Source organism: Littorina saxatilis, linkage group LG2 (assembly GCF_037325665.1).
Source record: "Littorina saxatilis isolate snail1 linkage group LG2, US_GU_Lsax_2.0, whole genome shotgun sequence".
Classification (NCBI taxonomy): Eukaryota; Metazoa; Mollusca; class Gastropoda; order Littorinimorpha; family Littorinidae; genus Littorina; species Littorina saxatilis.
In genome coordinates this window covers 5,599,152-5,617,859 of record NC_090246.1, presented here as the reverse complement: position 1 = coordinate 5,617,859, position 18,708 = coordinate 5,599,152, and the positions used below count along the sequence as shown (strand labels likewise).

The 18,708-nt window shown below is 39.2% G+C and overlaps 1 protein-coding gene across 1 annotated transcript; it reads right to left on the bottom strand.

Moving 5' to 3' along the window:
* Positions 1–1,123: 1,123 nt before the first annotated feature.
* On the bottom strand, positions 1,124–13,825 carry LOC138955654 (uncharacterized). The gene is made up of 9 exons (XM_070327221.1): positions 13,687–13,825; positions 10,747–10,887; positions 9,444–9,542; positions 8,421–8,516; positions 7,672–7,819; positions 6,455–6,585; positions 4,480–4,616; positions 2,976–3,150; positions 1,124–1,793 (listed from the first exon to the last, which is right to left on the bottom strand). Exons 2-9 carry the CDS (start codon positions 10,871–10,873, stop codon positions 1,537–1,539), a joined length of 1,170 nt encoding a protein of 389 aa, XP_070183322.1. The 5' UTR covers positions 10,874–10,887; positions 13,687–13,825; the 3' UTR covers positions 1,124–1,536.
* Positions 13,826–18,708: the final 4,883 nt, after the last annotated feature.

Below are 18,708 nucleotides of genomic sequence, written 5' to 3'. Positions count from 1 at the left end.
TTAATTGTGTAAAATAAATAAATATTTTTTTTATTTTTTTATTTATTTTTTTTTAAATCCAAGTGACCCGGGTTCGATTCCCGGCATGGGCGGTCTATATATATATATTTTTTTAAATTCTCGTTTACTATTGTTTATTATGAACGTTTTAATGTTTTATTTTACTCTAATAATTTTTTTAATTGTGTAAAATAAATAAAATAAATAAAACATTTTTTAAATCCACGTGCACAAGACAAAAACTTTCATACTGGGGGAGCGAGCCAGTCTGAAGAGTACTCGGGTCCAGCGCCAGCGTTTTTTATATTATTTTAGGACATTTACTGTTAGAAAATCTTCCAGTTCGATTTTTAGAGTTTTAGCGTCACTTCCGCCCTCCGCTGAAAAGCCGCCAAGTTGGTGGGACATTTTTGGGAGCACGTTTTGGTTCTAAATCAGAGCCAACCAGTCTGGGGTTCACATTAGTCTGACCGAGTGGTTTTTGTTCTGAGATTTTGTGAAGCAACTTACGAACACTGGGTTTGGGTTTGAACTAGGTTTGGGTTTTACCGGGTTTGAGTTTAACACTGTTCTTGTATTTCATTCTGGGAAGTTTGTTTGTTTGAAAAGACAGAAAAGAAAAGAAAAAGATTTTGAAACATCTATTCTGCTTTGTGTGTTATTCATTGTAACACATAAAATCCCCTACCCCCTTTCTTAACACAATTGATATTTTCTAAATTAAAATGAGAGTGTTACATTAACAAGATAACTTTCTTGAATTTGCGGTTAACGACGTCCCGACCGTCTCAAAATTGTGTTTTTTTTTAAGGATTCAGGAAATATTTGCTGTGTTGAGGTTTAAGATCTGAGGACATGTATTTGTTGGAATTTGTAAAAAAATAAATAAAAAATATATAAATAATTTCAAGTGTGTTGTGCAAGAGGTTTTGAATATCTTGAAATATTGACTGTGACTCATTTTGTTTTTCGTTTTCATTTTGTGTTTCTGAAATGGGTTCAAGATATGTGTAGCATACGATGTATCACACACACACACACACACATCTGACTCAGATCTTTCTAACGCATGTTCGTTCCATCTCATACAGAAATTGTAATCCCAAAACAGAAATAAATAACAAGTATATTCATCAACAAATAACATACATATGATGAGCATACACACATTTAAACAAAGTGTTTACTCGTAAAAGTATTCAAGAACTGAACAATCCACAGTCACTGCTAACTTCACGAAGACGCACACATAGTACAATAACAATGCAGCTTGACAACGATATTCGGAAGTTCGCTGAACTTTGAAGAATCCTCTTATTAGTTGTCGACGATAAATACACAATATAATGAAGACGAACTGAGGTTACAGATATTACAGATGCCTCCCGCGGCATACTTTCTGAGAAAAAACACCCCTTCGATATATTCGTTTGCAAATAGAAGGAAACAGAGGATGGAGGGAGTGGGAGAAACGTCTTCTTCTTCTACTGCGATCATGGACTGAAACTCCCACGTATACTCGTGTTTGTAACACGTTTAGGTTGTATGTGTATGACCGTCACAAGACGAGACCTTTCTAGCCACAATGACGGCGATGAGAGGATCGCTCAGGTAATCGTCTGGGTGCGTGTCGGCAGCTTTCTTCTCAATTCGCGTGAAGAGTTCATCGACCAGAGCCTCTTTCTCGTCGCTATTGCGCTGGTCTGAAAGTGCCCGGATGAAGTTCCACGCTGCCCAACAACGGAGGTGATCCCCAATTGTCTTCACCCAGGTTTCTCGGTCGTCCACGCCGTCTAACAAAAATACATGAAATATGGCTTAAAGTAGTGATACACAGAGAGACACACGTCCACACAGACAGACACACACACACACAGACACACACACGCACGCGCGCACGCACCTACACACACATGCCCGCACGTACGCACATACGCATGCAACACACACACACACACACACACACACACACACACACACACACACACACACACATTGTGGCTACAAGAGGTATTTGTGGTAATACAGACATTTAAAAGGATGGAGCAAAGATCCCTTAACAGACAAAGTGCAACGAGTGACACTCTCTAGATAACAATGAATAACAACATTGATCGTATACACCGGGTTCAAGGTAGGAGTGTGGACACTTTGCACAATCAGATGCACCATCATTCCGTTAGCTGTATTTAAATGTTCAAGGGACATAATCAAATGGCGGACCGTTGGCAGACGGAGTTATCTTGCAGAGGGAAGATGTGGTTCGGCGGGGGGGGATGGGGGGGGTTGGGGGGGATGGCGGGGGGTCGTTTTTCCTCGATGTACACGGTGACCCAATATGAGTGCAACCCATAAAAGTACTCACAACTGCTACAAATGTTAATGGATTGAGTTTAGTTTTAACACACATCAACGTAAGATGATAACAATTAAGTTCTGAAAGTTGGAGTCATTTCGGTTGGGTGGTCCACATGTTAGCGACGTTGAAGGATATGCTCCAAATGTCCACCGCGTTGAATGCGCCGTGCAAAATTGTCCACCACGCGGACACACTCTGCCCCTGGAATCCTCCTGATCTTTGTTGTTGTTGCAGCTTTCAAGTCCATGATTGTCTGGGGGTTGTCCTCACAGACGTGGTCTTTCAAATAAACCCACAAATAGAAATCGGGGAGGGGGGGGTTAAGGTCAGGTGGACAATTTTGTACTGCGCATTCAAGAGTGTCTCCGTCAACGCGGTGGACATTTGGAGCATATCCTTCAACGTCGCTAACATGTAACTCACCCAACCGAAATGACTCCAACTTTCAGAACTTAATTGTTATCATCTTACGTTGATGTGTGTTAAAACATAAACTCAATCCCTTCACATTTGTAGCAGTTGTGAGTACTTTTATGGGTTGCACTCATTTTGGGTCACCCTGTACAGTGAGACTGTCTTAACTGTTAAATGTAACAACAACACTGATCATACACACCCTCGTCAAGTTTCTTTCTCCAAGCAAGGCGAGCCACACACGGAACTTTGACCAATTCAGCAGACACGAGTTGTAGCCCGTGTTTGGTCACAGCCGATTTGCTTCCCTTGAATGGCGCTGTACACTCATCCAGGTACTTGGTACAGCGATCGAAGTTCGTGTTCACAAACTCTTCCTGAAAAATATTTTTTCTCATCAAGTTTTTGTTCACAAACTCTTCCTGAAAAATATTTTTCCCATCAAGTTTTTGTTTACAAACTCTTCCTGAAAAATAATATTCACATCAAGGTTGGTATTTACAAACTCTTTCTGAAAATATATTATTCACATCAAGGTTAGAGTTCACAAATTCTTCCTAAAAAATATTATTCACATCAAGGTTGCTGTTCACAAATCTAAAGCAGCGATGGTTCCACACATCAAATAATCAGCTTGATTGACGTTTATTTTGACAATCTACGTTTCACCTGAAGCTCAGGTGATAAGAAACACAATGCAATCATTTTTACATTTAGTCAAGTTTTGACTAAATGTTTTAACGTAGAGGGGGGAATCGAGACGAGGGTCGTGGTGTATGTGCGTGTGTGTGTGTGTGTGTGTCTGTGTGTGTGTGTGTGTGTGTGTGTAGAGCGATTCAGACTAAACTACTGGACCGATCTTTATGAAATTTGACATGAGAGTTCCTGGGATTGATATCTCCGAACGTTTTTTTCTTTTTTTTGATAAATGTCTTTGATGACGTCATATCCGGCTTTTCGTGAAAGTTGAGGCGGCACTGTCACGCCCTCATTTTTCAACCAAATTGGTTGAAATTTTGGTCAGGTAATGTTCGACAAAGCCCGGACTTCGGTATTGCATTTCAGCGTGGTGGCTTAAAAATTAATCAATGACTTTGGTCATTAAAAATCTGAAAATTGTAAAAAAAATATGTTTTTTATAAAACGATCCAAATTTACGTTTATCTTATTTTCCATCATTTGCTGATTCCAAAAACATATAAATATGTTATATTCGGATTAAAAACAAGCTCTGAAAATTAAATATATAAAAATTATTATCAAAATTAAATTTTCGAAATCAATTTAAAAACACTTTCATCTTATTCCTTGTCGGTTCCTGATTCCAAAAACATATAGATATGATATGTTTGAATTAAAAGCACGCTCAGAAAGTTAAAACGAAGAGAGGTACAGAAAAGCGTGCTATCCTTCCCAGCGCAACTACTACCCCGCTCTTCTTGTCAATTTCACTGCCTATGCCGTGAGCGGTGGACTGACGATGCTACGAGTATACGGTCTTGCTGCGTTGCATTGCGTTCAGTTTCATTCTGTGAGTTCGACAGCTACTTGACTAAATGTTGTATTTTCGCCTTACCCGACTTGTTAAATCTGTTCGAGAAAATGTTATTTTAATCACCACTTTGATGAACAGAGTAGCTATTCAATGTTTAAGCTTTCAAGCTGAAATGCAATCCCAAAGTCCAGACTAAGCAAAGTCAGCTGACCTGTGTGATTTTTCCTTCATCGCGCATGCGCCGCCACGTGTTCAACATGTCGTCTTCTTGCTGCTGGACACAGTGGCGGAGACCGGTCACGTGATTGTGTGAGTCGTCGGCCACCATGGCCATCACCAGAATCCCTCCTGTCAACAACAACTTCCATCAGAAATAACAGAAAATCAACTTCCATCAGAAATAACAGAAAATCAACTTCTATCAGAAATAACACAAAAACAACTTCTATCAGAAATAACAGAAAATCAACTTCCATCAGAAATAACAGAAAAACAACTTCCATCAGAAATAACAGAAAAACAACTTCCATCAGAAATAACAGAAAAACAACTTCCATCAGAAATAACAGAAAAACAACTTCCATCAGAAATAACAGAAAATCAACTTCCATCAGAAATAACAGAAAATCAACTTCCATCAGAAATAACAGAAAATCAACTTCTATCAGAAATAACAGAAAATCAACTTCCATCAGAAATAACAGAAAAACAACTTCCATCAGAAATAACACAAAAACAACTTCTATCAGAAATAACAGAAAATCAACTTCCATCAGAAATAACAGAAAAACAACTTCCATCAGAAATAACAGAAAATCAACTTCCATCAGAAATAACAGAAAATCAACTTCCATCAGAAATAACAGAAAATCAACTTCCATCAGAAATAACAGAAAATCAACTTCCATCAGAAATAACAGAAAATCAACTTCCATCAGAAATAACAGAAAATCAACTTCCATCAGAAATAACAGAAAATCAACACACACGTGTGCTCCTACCTAAAAAAGGTCTTCGAGACACATTTAATGTTTATTTCTGTCGTCACATGGGACGTAATTTTTAAAATAAGAACTCTTCTTCCAGACACGTTCAATGTTTATTTCTGTCCTCACATATAACGTCATTTAAAAAATAAGAACTTCTTGTCATGGTAATAGCAATAAATGGGTTTTTTTTAAAGTCCCAGCATTGAATTTCAGAGGGAACAAAAAGCATCATTAAAGATTATTGTCTACTCACGTTAAAGATCATGTTAATCATCTGTCCAGGAAGTTACACGAGATTAGAACACACATCCGCCTGGACACATGTTAGACATGTTAATGCTGCGTCGCCCAAAGCAAAGAACGGGTTTGGGTGTGACGAAAATCAACCAGGGCCGGAGTGCAATGTAAATTATGAGCAATTCTTCCAAATCCATTTAAAAAATATGACACTACCAGACTGTTTCCGCATATTGAGCCAGAATTTTGTGTTATGGCAAATCGATGTTGCAGTTCCGGAGCAAATGATCAAAATTTATTTGCGAGTGTGCGTTCAAACGTGGTTTTCCCATAATATAACAATGCACAGCTAAAACATTTGGCCAAGAACAAATCTACTGTAGGCTACTTCGAAGAAAGAAGAATAACAACATTCTTGTCCATTACGAATTGCAATTTACCGTGTGCGCTGTAAAATCTCCCTACCTTCAAAGCAGACGAAAAGCAGACATCTTCATTTTCTTCCAAAGGAGAAATCGTTGGTCATAAAGTCTGGTAGGACCCAAACATACTTCTGCACGCTTTCTTTTCTTGTCATATTCAGTTGCTTCGCAAAAATAAAATGTCATTGGTTTTCTCAACTTGTCAAGTCAGTCAAAACGACCGCAGAACACAGAACTGGGAAATGACACTGATTGAAATACGAAAGATCTTCGATGACGAAAGTATAAATGACGTCATGTGGTCACACTTATCTCGAGAACTAAGCGTCGCTCAGAACCAGCGCCCTTCCATTATGTGGGGAAAAAATGATAAAAACCAATTGGGAACTGTTTGCTTAATTATTTCGGAGGGCCCGGTAGCTCAGTTGGTAGAGCACTGGACTTGTGATCCGAGGGACACAGGTTCGAATCCGGACCGGGACGGACACGGGTCAACTTGTTGTGCAGACTCAGAGACGGTAAGAATAAAATATTGTACCCGATCTGAGCTCCTTAGCACGGTGAAAGAGAAAAGTCTCCCAGTCCTCAGCAGCCTGTGCTGCCACCAAGCGGCTTTCCTCCGCCGTGGCGTTTGGGTAACGGTGCAGCGAATCCTGAAACTGGGTCACCCTGAAATAACACCGCAAAAAAGTAAACACCTCGTTATTGATCAGACCTCAAAATATGTCCCATACACAGCATATTATATCAATAATAATAATGCGGATATTCATATGGCGCAAATCCTGATAGATTTCCAAGCGCCTCACAAAAACATACATATATAAATTATCCTGTACACAAATCAAAATCAAATAATAATAAACATAAACATGAAAGAAACTAATTCAATTTACAAAATGTTCAATGCACATTCATGAATTTTATAATACTTTCTGTAACCAGTTTGAACACTGTGTGACACATGGAACCTACTAAATAGTGTTTGCCATGCGTCCTACTTTCGCTAGGAGAACGTTATACAGTATGTAACTCAGTGATTGAGACTGTTTACAGAAAGTATGTTCAAAAGTGGAACACTCTTTTTTTAAAGCGAAGAAGAGAACAATTCATTTTTTCTCAGTCGAGACATTTCAAGTTTGTGGATTCATTGGAATCAGCCCTGATATTACTGGGATTCAGCTCTGGTGGTGCGGGGTTCAAAGACACGTTAGCCTTTCAAATGGCAGATGAACGCACTTAACAAACAGCGACCAATCGGTATTTTATTGGAAGAACAAGTTACACTAGAACAATGACATATTATGACTTTAACTTTTTGTTAGTATATGAATAGGATGCACCAGAACATCGACCAAATGGCCGTTAGCAGAACATGGACCCATCTGTCTGTAGATTTGCCAAACAAATGACAGCAGAACATGGACCCATCTGTCTGTAGATTTGCCAAACAAATGACAGCAGAACATGGACCTATCTGTCTGTAGATTTGCCAAACAAATGACAGCAGAACATGGACCTATCTGTCTGTAGATTTGCCAAACAAATGACAGCAGAACATGGACCTATATGTCTGTAGATTTGCCAAACAACTTACAGCAGAACATGGACCTATCTGTCTGTAGATTTGCCAAACAAATGACAGCAGAACATGGACCTATCTGTCTGTAGATTTGCCAAACAACTTACAGCAGAACATGGACCTATCTGTCTGTAGATTTGCCAAACAATTTACTACCAAAAATAATTACTTACGGTTTAGACAAATAATGCGCAGCGTTGAAGGAGAGTATGAGATCAGCTGATGCCGGCGGCACAACTGCCTCAAAAAAACCCGCTCCAGTGGCCGTCACAAACACGTCTTTGAAATCTTTCAGGTAGGTTCTGGGAACTGGAATCAGTCCTATAACAGAATCTTATATGTCTGAGACGGAAATACGAAGTTATACGAATACAACTAAGTGTGTGTGTGTGTGTGTGTGTGTGTGTGTGTGTGTGTGTGTGTGTGTGTGTGTGTGTGTGTGTGTGTGTGTGTGTGTGTGTGTGTGTGTGTGTGTGTGTGTGTGCGTGCGTGCGTCCGGGCTTGTGTCTTCGGGTGTGTGTGTATGTTAGTGTGCGTGCGTGCGTGCATGCGTGCGTGTGCAGGGCCGGACCAAGTTCGTTTGAGGGGGGGGGGGGGGGGGGTTCCAACTGAAGGCAGGGGTCCAAAGTCCACATTTTTTTTTCTCTGAGAGGTATATAGAGGTACATTGGATGGCCAGGGGGGGGGGGTTTCCGGAACCCCAGGAACCCCCCCTCCCCCCCAGATCCGGCCCTGCGTGTGTGTGTGTGTGTGTGTGTGTGTGTGTGTGTGTGTGTGTGTGTGTGTGTGTGTGTGTGTGTGTGTGTGTGTGTGTGTGTGTGTGTGTGTGTGTGTGTGTGTGTGTGCGTGCGTGCGTGCGTGCGTGTGTTTGTATGTGTGTGTATGTGGCCCATGCAACCGAGTGAAAGCTGTGAAAAGTTACCGTGGACACGCTTGAAGAGCGAGTTGAAGTCGTTGCTGGCCTGGTCCTCATACACCACCTGTACCGGCAACTCTCCCTGGCGCTCCCGCACTCTACCTGGAGGAAACAATCACACCTTTTCTTTCATTTTTCATGTTATCATAAAATATTACCCATGAATGTTTCGTTCTGTCAATGATTAAACGCACTAATACGTATTCTTTCTGTTTTTATTCATTTGTCATTGTTTTTTTCATTATTGTCATTACAATCACAACAGTCTGTGTTTTGTCAGTCGTTGGAATCATTCCGCCAGCAAGAGACAATATCATCACAGTCATCGGCAGTTTGTTTTTATATTCATTTTTTGTGATCAACTCTATCCTCTCACTCTCTCTCATAATCATCATCGTCGTCGTCGTAATGAACATTGCCTCCACAGTCATCATCGTTGTTGTGTTATTATCATATTGTCGTCATATCATCATCATCATCATCATCATCATCATCATCATCATCATCATCATCATCATCATCATCGTCGTCGTCGTCGTCGTCGTCGTTATCGTCGTCGTCGTCGTCGTTCGTCGTCGTCGTCGTCGGTCGTCGTCGTCGTCTTTTTGTTTGTTTGCTTAACGCCCAGCCGACCACGGAGGGCCATATCAGGGCGGTGCTGCTTTGACATTTAACGTGCGCCACACACAAGACAGAAGTCGCAGCACAGGCTTCATGTCTTACCCAGTCACATTATTCTGACACCGGACCAACCAGTCCTAGCACTAACCCCATAATGCCAGACGCCAGGCGGAGCAGCCACTAGATTGCCAATTTTAAAGTCTTTGGTATGACCCGGCCGGGGTTCGAACCCACGACCTCCCAATCACGGGGCGGACGCCTTACCACTAGGCCAACCGTGCCGGTTTGTCGTCGTCGTCGTCGTCGTCATCATCTTCTAAATCATCATCATCATCATCATCATCATCATAGTCATCATCATAGTCATCGTCATCGTCATCTTCGTGAACGATGTTGGCGTGTCCTCACCGATGATGTCCCTGATGAGAGGTATCGTGACAGAACCGTCTGCTGCTCCATAATCGCCTATCGTAAACACCTGGTCCTGGCTTCGTAATGGTATGGTATCTGTCAACAAAACAACACCATAATCGCCTATCGTAAAGACCTGGTCCTGGCTTCGTAATGGCATGGTATCTGTCAACAAAACACAAGCAATAATGCCGGTGATTTTGGTTCATTTCAACACCAAGTAATAACATAACGAGGAAACAGTTATTTGTTGGAACAACAACCAATCACAACATATTATATTAATTTTAGCTTTTTCTTGGCAACGAAAACATCGCCAATTAAGTTAAATCATGTGAAGCTTTCCTTCCTTCAAAATATTATAAGATGTTTGGTGGCTTGTTGACAGACCAGCTTTTTTGTTGGTCCAAGGGGACCATATCGTCTTTTGTTTCATCTTTATCGACCAAGGCCGAAGGCCGCGGTTGATAAATATGAGACAAAAGGCGATATGCTCCCCGAGGACCAACAACAAAATGCTGGTCTGACGACAAGCCACCAAACATCGTTTTTGTCATCATTTTGGTTGTGCAACAAAATGCACAATAACCCACAGGGAGACGAATTTTTATAATCCAACTCGGGCCACAAAGCATCGTCACAGTAGCTCGAGATAACACGTCAACCTTGTATGTGACGTCAAACGTAGCTTGTTGACGCTTTTCTTCCAGTCTGAAAATGTACAGAGCTGCGATCATACGTGTGAGTTCAGTAAGTGTTGAGCATATTTCTTTTCTTTTTAAGTGTTTATGACTTTTCGTTGTGGATTTTGCGATTACAGAGATAAGTTGCAAATTGACCATGAGTCGCTGCGGTAATTATCAACATTGATTGGGTCTTTGAGAGTGAATGCTTACAATCGTTGTCCTCGGAAACACAAATCCAAAGCCGCGATGGTTCCACACATCAAACAATCAGCCTGATTGGCTTTTACTTTGACAATCCACGTTTCACCTGAAAGCTCAAACCCATTCACCACCTCGATTTATTGCCTGGGGAACATGAGATTTATTTCCCAGGTGCTTGTAAACTCGTGAAAATGATGACAATGCCATTTATACACAATCAAATTCGTAAATCGTTAGATGTTCTTACAATGTCACACACACACACGCGCGCGCGCGCACACACACACACACACACACACACACACACACACACACACACACACACACACACAGGCAGGCAGACAGACAGACAGAGACAGGCAGACAGACAAAACAGGCAGACAGACAAGACAGGCAGACAGACAAGTACTGACCAACAGCGTCCAGTATCTGGTTCTTTACGATTTCCACAAAGATGAGGACTTGGCGACCTAACGTGTCACCGAAGTGTCCGGATCCGGTTTCTCCGGCCACACCAAAAGTTTGTTTTGCGCTCGTCATTTTCTCTCAGCAGTCTGACACAGAATTGAAAAAAACATCTGTTTTGTTTTGTCCTTCAAAGTTAACCAGAAGAGCAAACGTTTATGTGACTCACCTTAGCCATATTTATTTATCACCTGAATAAAAAACAGAATTAAATATATCATGCTTTAGCGCCATAAACGGAATTAAATATATCATGCTTTAGCGCCATAAACGGAATTAAATATATCATGCTTTTGCGCCATAAACGGAATTAAATATATCATGCTTTAGCGCCATAAACGGAATTAAATATATCATGCTTTTGCGCCATAAACGGAATTAAATATATCATGCTTTAGCGCCATAAACGGAATTAAATATATCATGCTTTTGCGCCATAAACGGAATTAAATATATCATGCTTTAGCGCCATAAACGGAATTAAATATATCATGCTTTTGCGCCATAAACAGAATTAAATATATCATGCTTTAGCGCCATAAACGCTTACAAAATAACACTATCTTGCTTATTGATACGGACTCGAACTCACTGTGACCTTGACGTTTGACCAAAACCAACCTGACACAAGTCTTGTTTTTAAAATGATTAAAACCAAAAGTTGTAACCCCTTCAGTGCCTGCTACCAGATAGTCTCCTAGCAAAAAGGTGCTGTTGTATGTGTAAAGCGGACTCTGTTTGTGTTCCAAGTTTGTTTATTTTTGTATACAAAATTCATGTTACATCCATATTTCTGGTAATGATAGCAAAGAAAATCTGGAAATTATTAGATGATATCATACCCAAGGGTAAAACCAAAGAACTTGTATAGTATCTTTGAGTAATTATGATAAATGAATACACCTCAGACAGATTAGAACACCTAGTGGAAAAAACGCAACATTCGGTCTCATTTACCCCCAATTGAGGCACATCAAGTTATATGAAAAGTAATTCACCGAATAACATTTACTTTCAGTTTTGTTTTGTTACAATATTGTATTATTATTATTATTATTATTGTGATCATTTTTATGCGCCTAATCTAGATATAGCCCTAGGCGCTTACATATTAATTTTGGACAGTAAACAGTAACTCCAGTTATTTCAGCGTTTTGTATGGTTTTATGTGCTGTAAAGATGTTTATCTTCCAAATTTGTCATTTTTTTTCTAAAACAATGTACATATATGTTAAAATGTTCATAATCAAATACAACCCAAATCTATTTCCAATTACATAGTATCATAGCCAAGGGTACAACCAAAAAACATGCAAAAAATCACAATGATAACTCAATAAATGACTGAGTAGTACACACTCTTTTGAACCTACCCTAAAAAGTCAAATTTGGTCCTGGCAAATAGCCATACAAAAATGCAATTATAGCCTGGCACTGAAGGGGCTGTATGAAATTGGTGCAATGTGGCGGAACTCTCAATTTGATCTCGGTTTTAGGCCAGTCCGCATCTAGACAGCTACTTCAGAGCATCGTCGTAAATGTACGCTTATAACATATGTTTAAAACACACACACACACACACACACACACACACACACACACACACACACACACACACACACACACACACATAAATACACACACACATACACACCCACACACATACACACACACACACACACACACACACACACACACATACATAGGTATACTTATATCTATTTTTGGACATGACAGGTTGTGAACACTTGCAAATAGCGCTTACATATCACTCTTTAACCTTCTGATGACAGGTTGTGAACACTTGGAAATAGCGCTTACATATCACTCTTTAACCTTCTGATGACAGGTTGTGAACACTTGGAAATAGCGCTTACATATCACTCTTTAACCTTCTGATGACAGGTTGTGAACACTTGGAAATAGCGCTTACATATCACTCTTTAACCTTCTGATGACAGGTTGTGACCACTTGGAAATAGCGCTTACATATCACTCTTTAACCTTCTGGGTTGTGACCACTTGGAAATAGCGCTTACATATCACTCTTTAACCTTCTGGGCTGTGACCACTTGGAAATAGCGCTTACATATCACTCTTTAACCTTCTGGGTTGTGACCACTTGGAAATAGCGCTTACATATCACTCTTTAACCTTCTGGGTTGTGACCACTTGGAAATAGCGCTTACATATCACTCTTTAACCTTCTGGGTTGTGACCACTTGGAAATAGCGCTTACATATCACTCTTTAACCTTCTGGGTTGTGACCACTTGGAAATAGCGCTTACATATCACTCTTTAACCTTCTGATGACAGGTTGTGAACACCTGGAAATAGCGCTTACATATCACTCTTTAACCTTCTGATGACAGGTTGTGAACACTTGCAAATAGCGCTTACATATCACTCTTTAACCTTCTGATGACATTGTTCAGAGTGTGGGGTAATGGTACGTTTTGCAGGTCTGTAAAATCTCATTTAAGCCCACGAAAACGTCATATAATTACGCTTTTCCCAGCCATATCGGAAAGACGTGTTACAATATTTCAAATTGGAAAACATCATTACAACGAACGTAAACCCGGGATTTATACTACCTACAAAATAGGTCCTATGATTGTAATTAATCGGTCAAATACCCCATTCATTTTCACAACCCTCGTTTATATAATTTTTGGCATTATGTCAACATATTCAACATTCTGTATCATAAAGTCTGTCCGATTGATTTCTTTAATTTGTTCACACTTGTTTCAACACACTCTGAAATTATCACAGGTAAAATATTAGCGAAATATTTTTCTTTCTTTTTTTGGTCAATCGGTATCCGATGTCTTTAACTTTATAATATCTGTAAATCAAGAGTTATATGAAAGTGTTGTCTTACCTTGCATCCTTTCTCAGCACCTAGTTGGAAGTGTTCATAAGGTTGTAACGATTCAACTGGTACCGACTGACATTTATGAAGGTGGTTACTGAATAGAAACTCAGTCTCTTTGTTTTTGGACTTGACGAGAACTCATAAAACTGAGTATCCCGTGGACTGGTACAATGTGTTCCATACTGCCTGCAATGTTTAATTGACAGCCTGCCTGCTCATTACTGAATACATACATTTTCACTGAATGCATCCTTTCTATAAATTCAATTGTTTGTTACTCCCAACCCACTGGGCACGCTGACATAGGCAGTTTCTACCCGGCTGTTCCCCTCTTTGGCTTTGCTTAAAGGATATTCCTAAACTAAATGAGCACCGTTCATTGGTTTGGAGAGAACGCAGAATGGTTTATTGTACGAAGGCCACAGACCCACATAGAAATCAAGGGGGACGGGGGATTGAAATAGAGGGGGGGGGGGAAATTAAAATGAAACAAGTCGCGTAAGGCGAAAATACAACATTTAGTCAAGCTCAGTCGAACTCACAGAATGAAACTGAACGCACTGCATTTTTTCCGCAAGACCGTATAGCCTACTCGTAGCATCATCTGTCCACCGCTTGTTCTGAGCGTGTTTTTAATCCAAACATATCATATCTATATGTTTTTAGAATCAGGAACCGACAAGGAATAAGACGAAATTGTTTTTAAATCGAGTTCGAAAATTTAATTGTAATCATATATTTTTTTTTTAATTTTCAAAGCTTGTTTTTAATCCGAATATTACATATTTATATGTTTTTGGAATCAGAACATGATGAAGAATACGATAAACGTAATTTTGGATCGTTTTATAAAAATATAATTTTAATTACAATTTTCAGATTTCTAATGACCAAAGTCATTCATTAATTGTTAAGCCTCCAAGCTGAAATGCAATACCAAAGTCCGGCCTTCGTCGAAGATTGCTTGGCCAAAATTTCAATCAATTTTATTAAAAAATGAGGGTGGGACATTTCCGCCTCAACTTTTACAAAAAGCCGGATAAGACGTCATCAAAGACATTTATCGAAAAAATGAAGAAAATGTCTGTCAATATGAGGCTTATATCGCGCATATTCCGTGGGTACAGTTCTAGGCGCTCTGCAATGATGCCGTGTGAGATGAAATTTTATACGGCCAGTAGATTGCAGCCATTTCGGCGCATATTTACCTTTCACGGCCTATTATTCCCTGTCACACGGGTATAGGTAGACAATTATTAACTGTGCCTAAGCAATTTTGCCAGGAAAGACCCTTTTGTCAATCGTGGGATCTTTAACGTGCACACCCCAATGTAGTGTACACGGGGGGGGTGTTCGGACACCGAAGAGAGTCTGCACACAAAGTTGACTCTGAGAAATAAATGTCCGCCGAACGTGGGTTTGAACTCACGCTGACAGCGGCCAACTGAATACAAATCCAGCACGCTACCAACTGAGCTATATCCCCGCCCTGGGGATATCATGCCAAGGAACTCTCATGTAAAATTTCATAAATATCGGTCCAGTAGTTTACTCTGAATCGCTCTACACACACACACACACACACACACACTCACACACACAGACACATATACACACATATACCACGACCCTCGTTTCGATTCCCCCTCTATGTTAAAACATTTAGTCAAAACTTGACTAAATGTAATTAAAAAAAAGTGCGGAGGGGGGGATGTAGCAGCTTGTACTTATGGAATATTAAATATCAACACATTCATTTACAATTTACCTCTGAAAACAATTGTCTTCGTCAACATGTACGCCTATTTCGCGAATTCGGCAGCGTTTTGCCGAAAACGCATAGATAATAATTATAATACTAATAATAATAATAATAAATGAGCATTTATATAGCGCAACATCATAACTTTACAATTATGCTCTTTGCGCTTGACACGTTTAAAATTAAAACACAGTTATACAAGCATTTACATCTACATTCATAGTCAGCAACGCTTAATTAAAAGCATACACCATCAAACATACATTACAAAAGATTCTTTCACTAACTAAGTAATAAAAACATGAATAAAATAGGTAATGAAAAACAAGGAAATACCAGCTGAATACCCTTAATCAAACAGAACATGTTATCAACAATACTGAAAACAGCCCTAGATGTTTATATACATTATCACATTATCACTAAAAACAACAAATACACTACATGTAGCCTACTGATGGACTGAGAAAACAAAATCAGGGGTTGTATTTCTTGAAGAGGTGCGTTTTAAGTGCTCGTTTGAATGCTTGGGGTGACTGAGAGTGGCGGATGTGAAAGGGGAGAGAATTCCATTGTGTGGGTGCGCAGAAAGTAAAAGTGCGTTGTCCGTATGTTTTGGTTTTGGTGTGTGTAATGGTCAGGATGCGACAGTCAGAAGAGGCACGGAGTTGTCTTGCTGGAGAATAGACGGTGAGGAGTTCAGAGAAGTAAGCAGGAGACGAGCCAGAAAAGAAGTTAAAGCAGAGGGTGGACAGTTTGTAGTCAATGCGGGCTTGAATAGGTAACCAGTGCAGTGTGTGAAGAAGTGGTGTTGCGTGATCTCGTTTTCGTGCTTTCAGAATGAGGCGTGCTGCCGAGTTTTGGACTTTTTGTAGTTTATGCAGGAGGTACAGAGGACAGCCAGAGAGAAGAGAGTTGCAGTAGTCAAGTTTAGAAAGAACAAAGGCACAGGCAAGAGTGTTAGTTGTTTGAGAGGAGAGTGTGTGGCGAATGGTGCTGATCTTACGAAGCTCAAAATAAGCTGCTCTACAGACTAAAGATATATGTTTGTTAAGGGTCATGTCAGATGAAAGGGTGAATCCAAGGTTTCTAGCTGATGGTGAGAAAAGAATGTCGGTGTTGCCTATTTGAACAGAAACAGGTTGGGGAGAGGGAAATGTAGTGTTCTTCTTTTTGCACAGTAAGACTTCAGTCTTATCATCATTCAGCTTAAGTTTGTTATCGACCATCCAAGATTTAACATCAGTGATGCACATGTAAGGATAAGAGCGTTGTTGATTATTGCATCCTGTCAAAAGATTTGTTCTCGAAAGTTAAATATTTTTCTGTGATGGAATTTTGTGAAATGTATTCCGACGTACACTGTCCTGTTGTTTTGCATCTATTAAAACAGAATGAAGTACGCGCTAATGATTGCCTAGCAGACGATGTGAAAAAAAACAAGTCGCGTAAGGCGAAAATACAATATTTAGTCAAGTAGCTGTCGAACTCACAGAATGAAACTGAACGCAATGCCATTTTACTCGTAGCATCGTCAGGCCACCGCTCATGGCAAAGGCAGTGAAATTGACAAGAAGAGCGGGGTAGTAGTTGCGCTAAGAAGGATAGCACGCTTTTCTGTACCTCTCTTTGTTTTAACTTTCTGAGCGTGTTTTTAATCCAAACATATCATATCTATATGTTTTTGGAATCAGGAACCGACAAGGAATAAGATGAAAGTGTTTTTAAATTGATTTGGACAATTTAATTTTGATAATAATTTTTATATATTTAATTTTCAGAGCTTGTTTTTAATCCGAATATAACATATTTATATGTTTTTGGAATCAGCAAATGATGGAGAATAAGATAAACGTAAATTTGGATCGTTTTATAATTTTTATTTTTTTTTTACAATTTTCCGATTTTTAATGACCAAAGTCATTAATTAATTTTTAAGCCACCAAGCTGAAATGCAATACCGAACCCCGGGCTTCGTCGAAGATTACTTGACCAAAATTTCAACCAATTTGGTTGAAAAATGAGGGCGTGACAGTGCCGCCTCAACTTTCACGAAAAGCCGGATATGACGTCATCAAAGACATTTATCAAAAAAATGAAAAAAACGTTCGGGGATATCAATCCCAGGAACTCTCATGTCAAATTTCATAAAGATCGGTCCAGTAGTTTGGTCTGAATCGCTCTACACACACACACAGACAGACAGACACACACACACACACACACACAACACCACGACCCTCGTCTCGATTCCCCCCTCTACGTTAAAATATTTAGTCAAAACTTGACTAAATATAACAAAAATGAAGATTTGCTGTCTAAAAGTAGAGAAAAGGATAACAAGTACACAAAACCAAAATGGGATAATAACAATGGGACCAAGTTAGCTTTTGTAGTTAATCTGAATGAGGATGATATTTATACTGTTGAAACTAAATTACAAAATATGCTAGCTACAAGTGAGAGTACGACAACAGATGATGTTGATAGTGTTACTAATAAGATTTGTGATATTTTAAATTGTTCTGCTGAGAAAATCGGTGTAATTAAAGAACAAAAATTTATGAAAAAGCCACGTTCAAAGAAATTCAAACTGCAACAACCATGGTTTAGTGCAATATGCAAAGAGAAAGGAAAAATATTTGTACTTGCGAAAAATAAAGCAAGACGCTTTAAAAATGTGTTCAATGAACATGAAAAAAAAGTGCTTTTAAAGAATACAAAAAGACAATAAAAAAGGAATGCAAGTTGTATCATAATGAGTTCGTTAAAACTTTGAGAAAGTTAAGAAGTACTGACCCGAAAGCATACTGGAATCTTCTAAATAAAAATAAAAAAAATAATTCCAAAACTAACTATCCAACTTGTTCGAAGTTTTTCGAACATTTCACTAAACTACAAGAGTGTGATGATAATGAAATGGATGATAGTAATGAACCTTTAAATGAAGCAAGTAATGAATTTCTTAATGCGCCTTTTACAAAGGAGGAAGTTATCAAATGTATAGACAAGCTGAAAAACAATAAGGCATGCGGTCAGGATAAAATAATTAATGAGTATTTAAAAGCGTCACATGATCGAATGATTGATATTTATGTATTGTTGTTTAATGTTGTTTTGCAGTCAGGAAAGGTTCCAACACAATGGGCTGTAGGTGAAATTATTCCATTGTACAAAAATAAAGGCTCCCAAGCTGACCCCACAAATTATAGAGGAATTACTATACTCAGTTGCTTCGGAAAACTTTTCAGTGCAATTTTAAATGC

Coding starts and splice junctions, on each gene's coding strand:
- LOC138955654 (XM_070327221.1), bottom strand. CDS start 10,873: ATGACGAGCGCAAAACAAACTTTTGGTGTGGCCGGAGAAACCGGATCC. Junction 7,820..8,420: donor GCTCTTCAAGCGTGTCCACG/GTAACTTTTCAC, acceptor ATTCTGTTATAG/GACTGATTCCAGTTCCCAGA. Junction 3,151..4,479: donor ATGAAGGAAAAATCACACAG/GTCAGCTGACTT, acceptor AATATTTTTCAG/GAAGAGTTTGTGAACACGAA.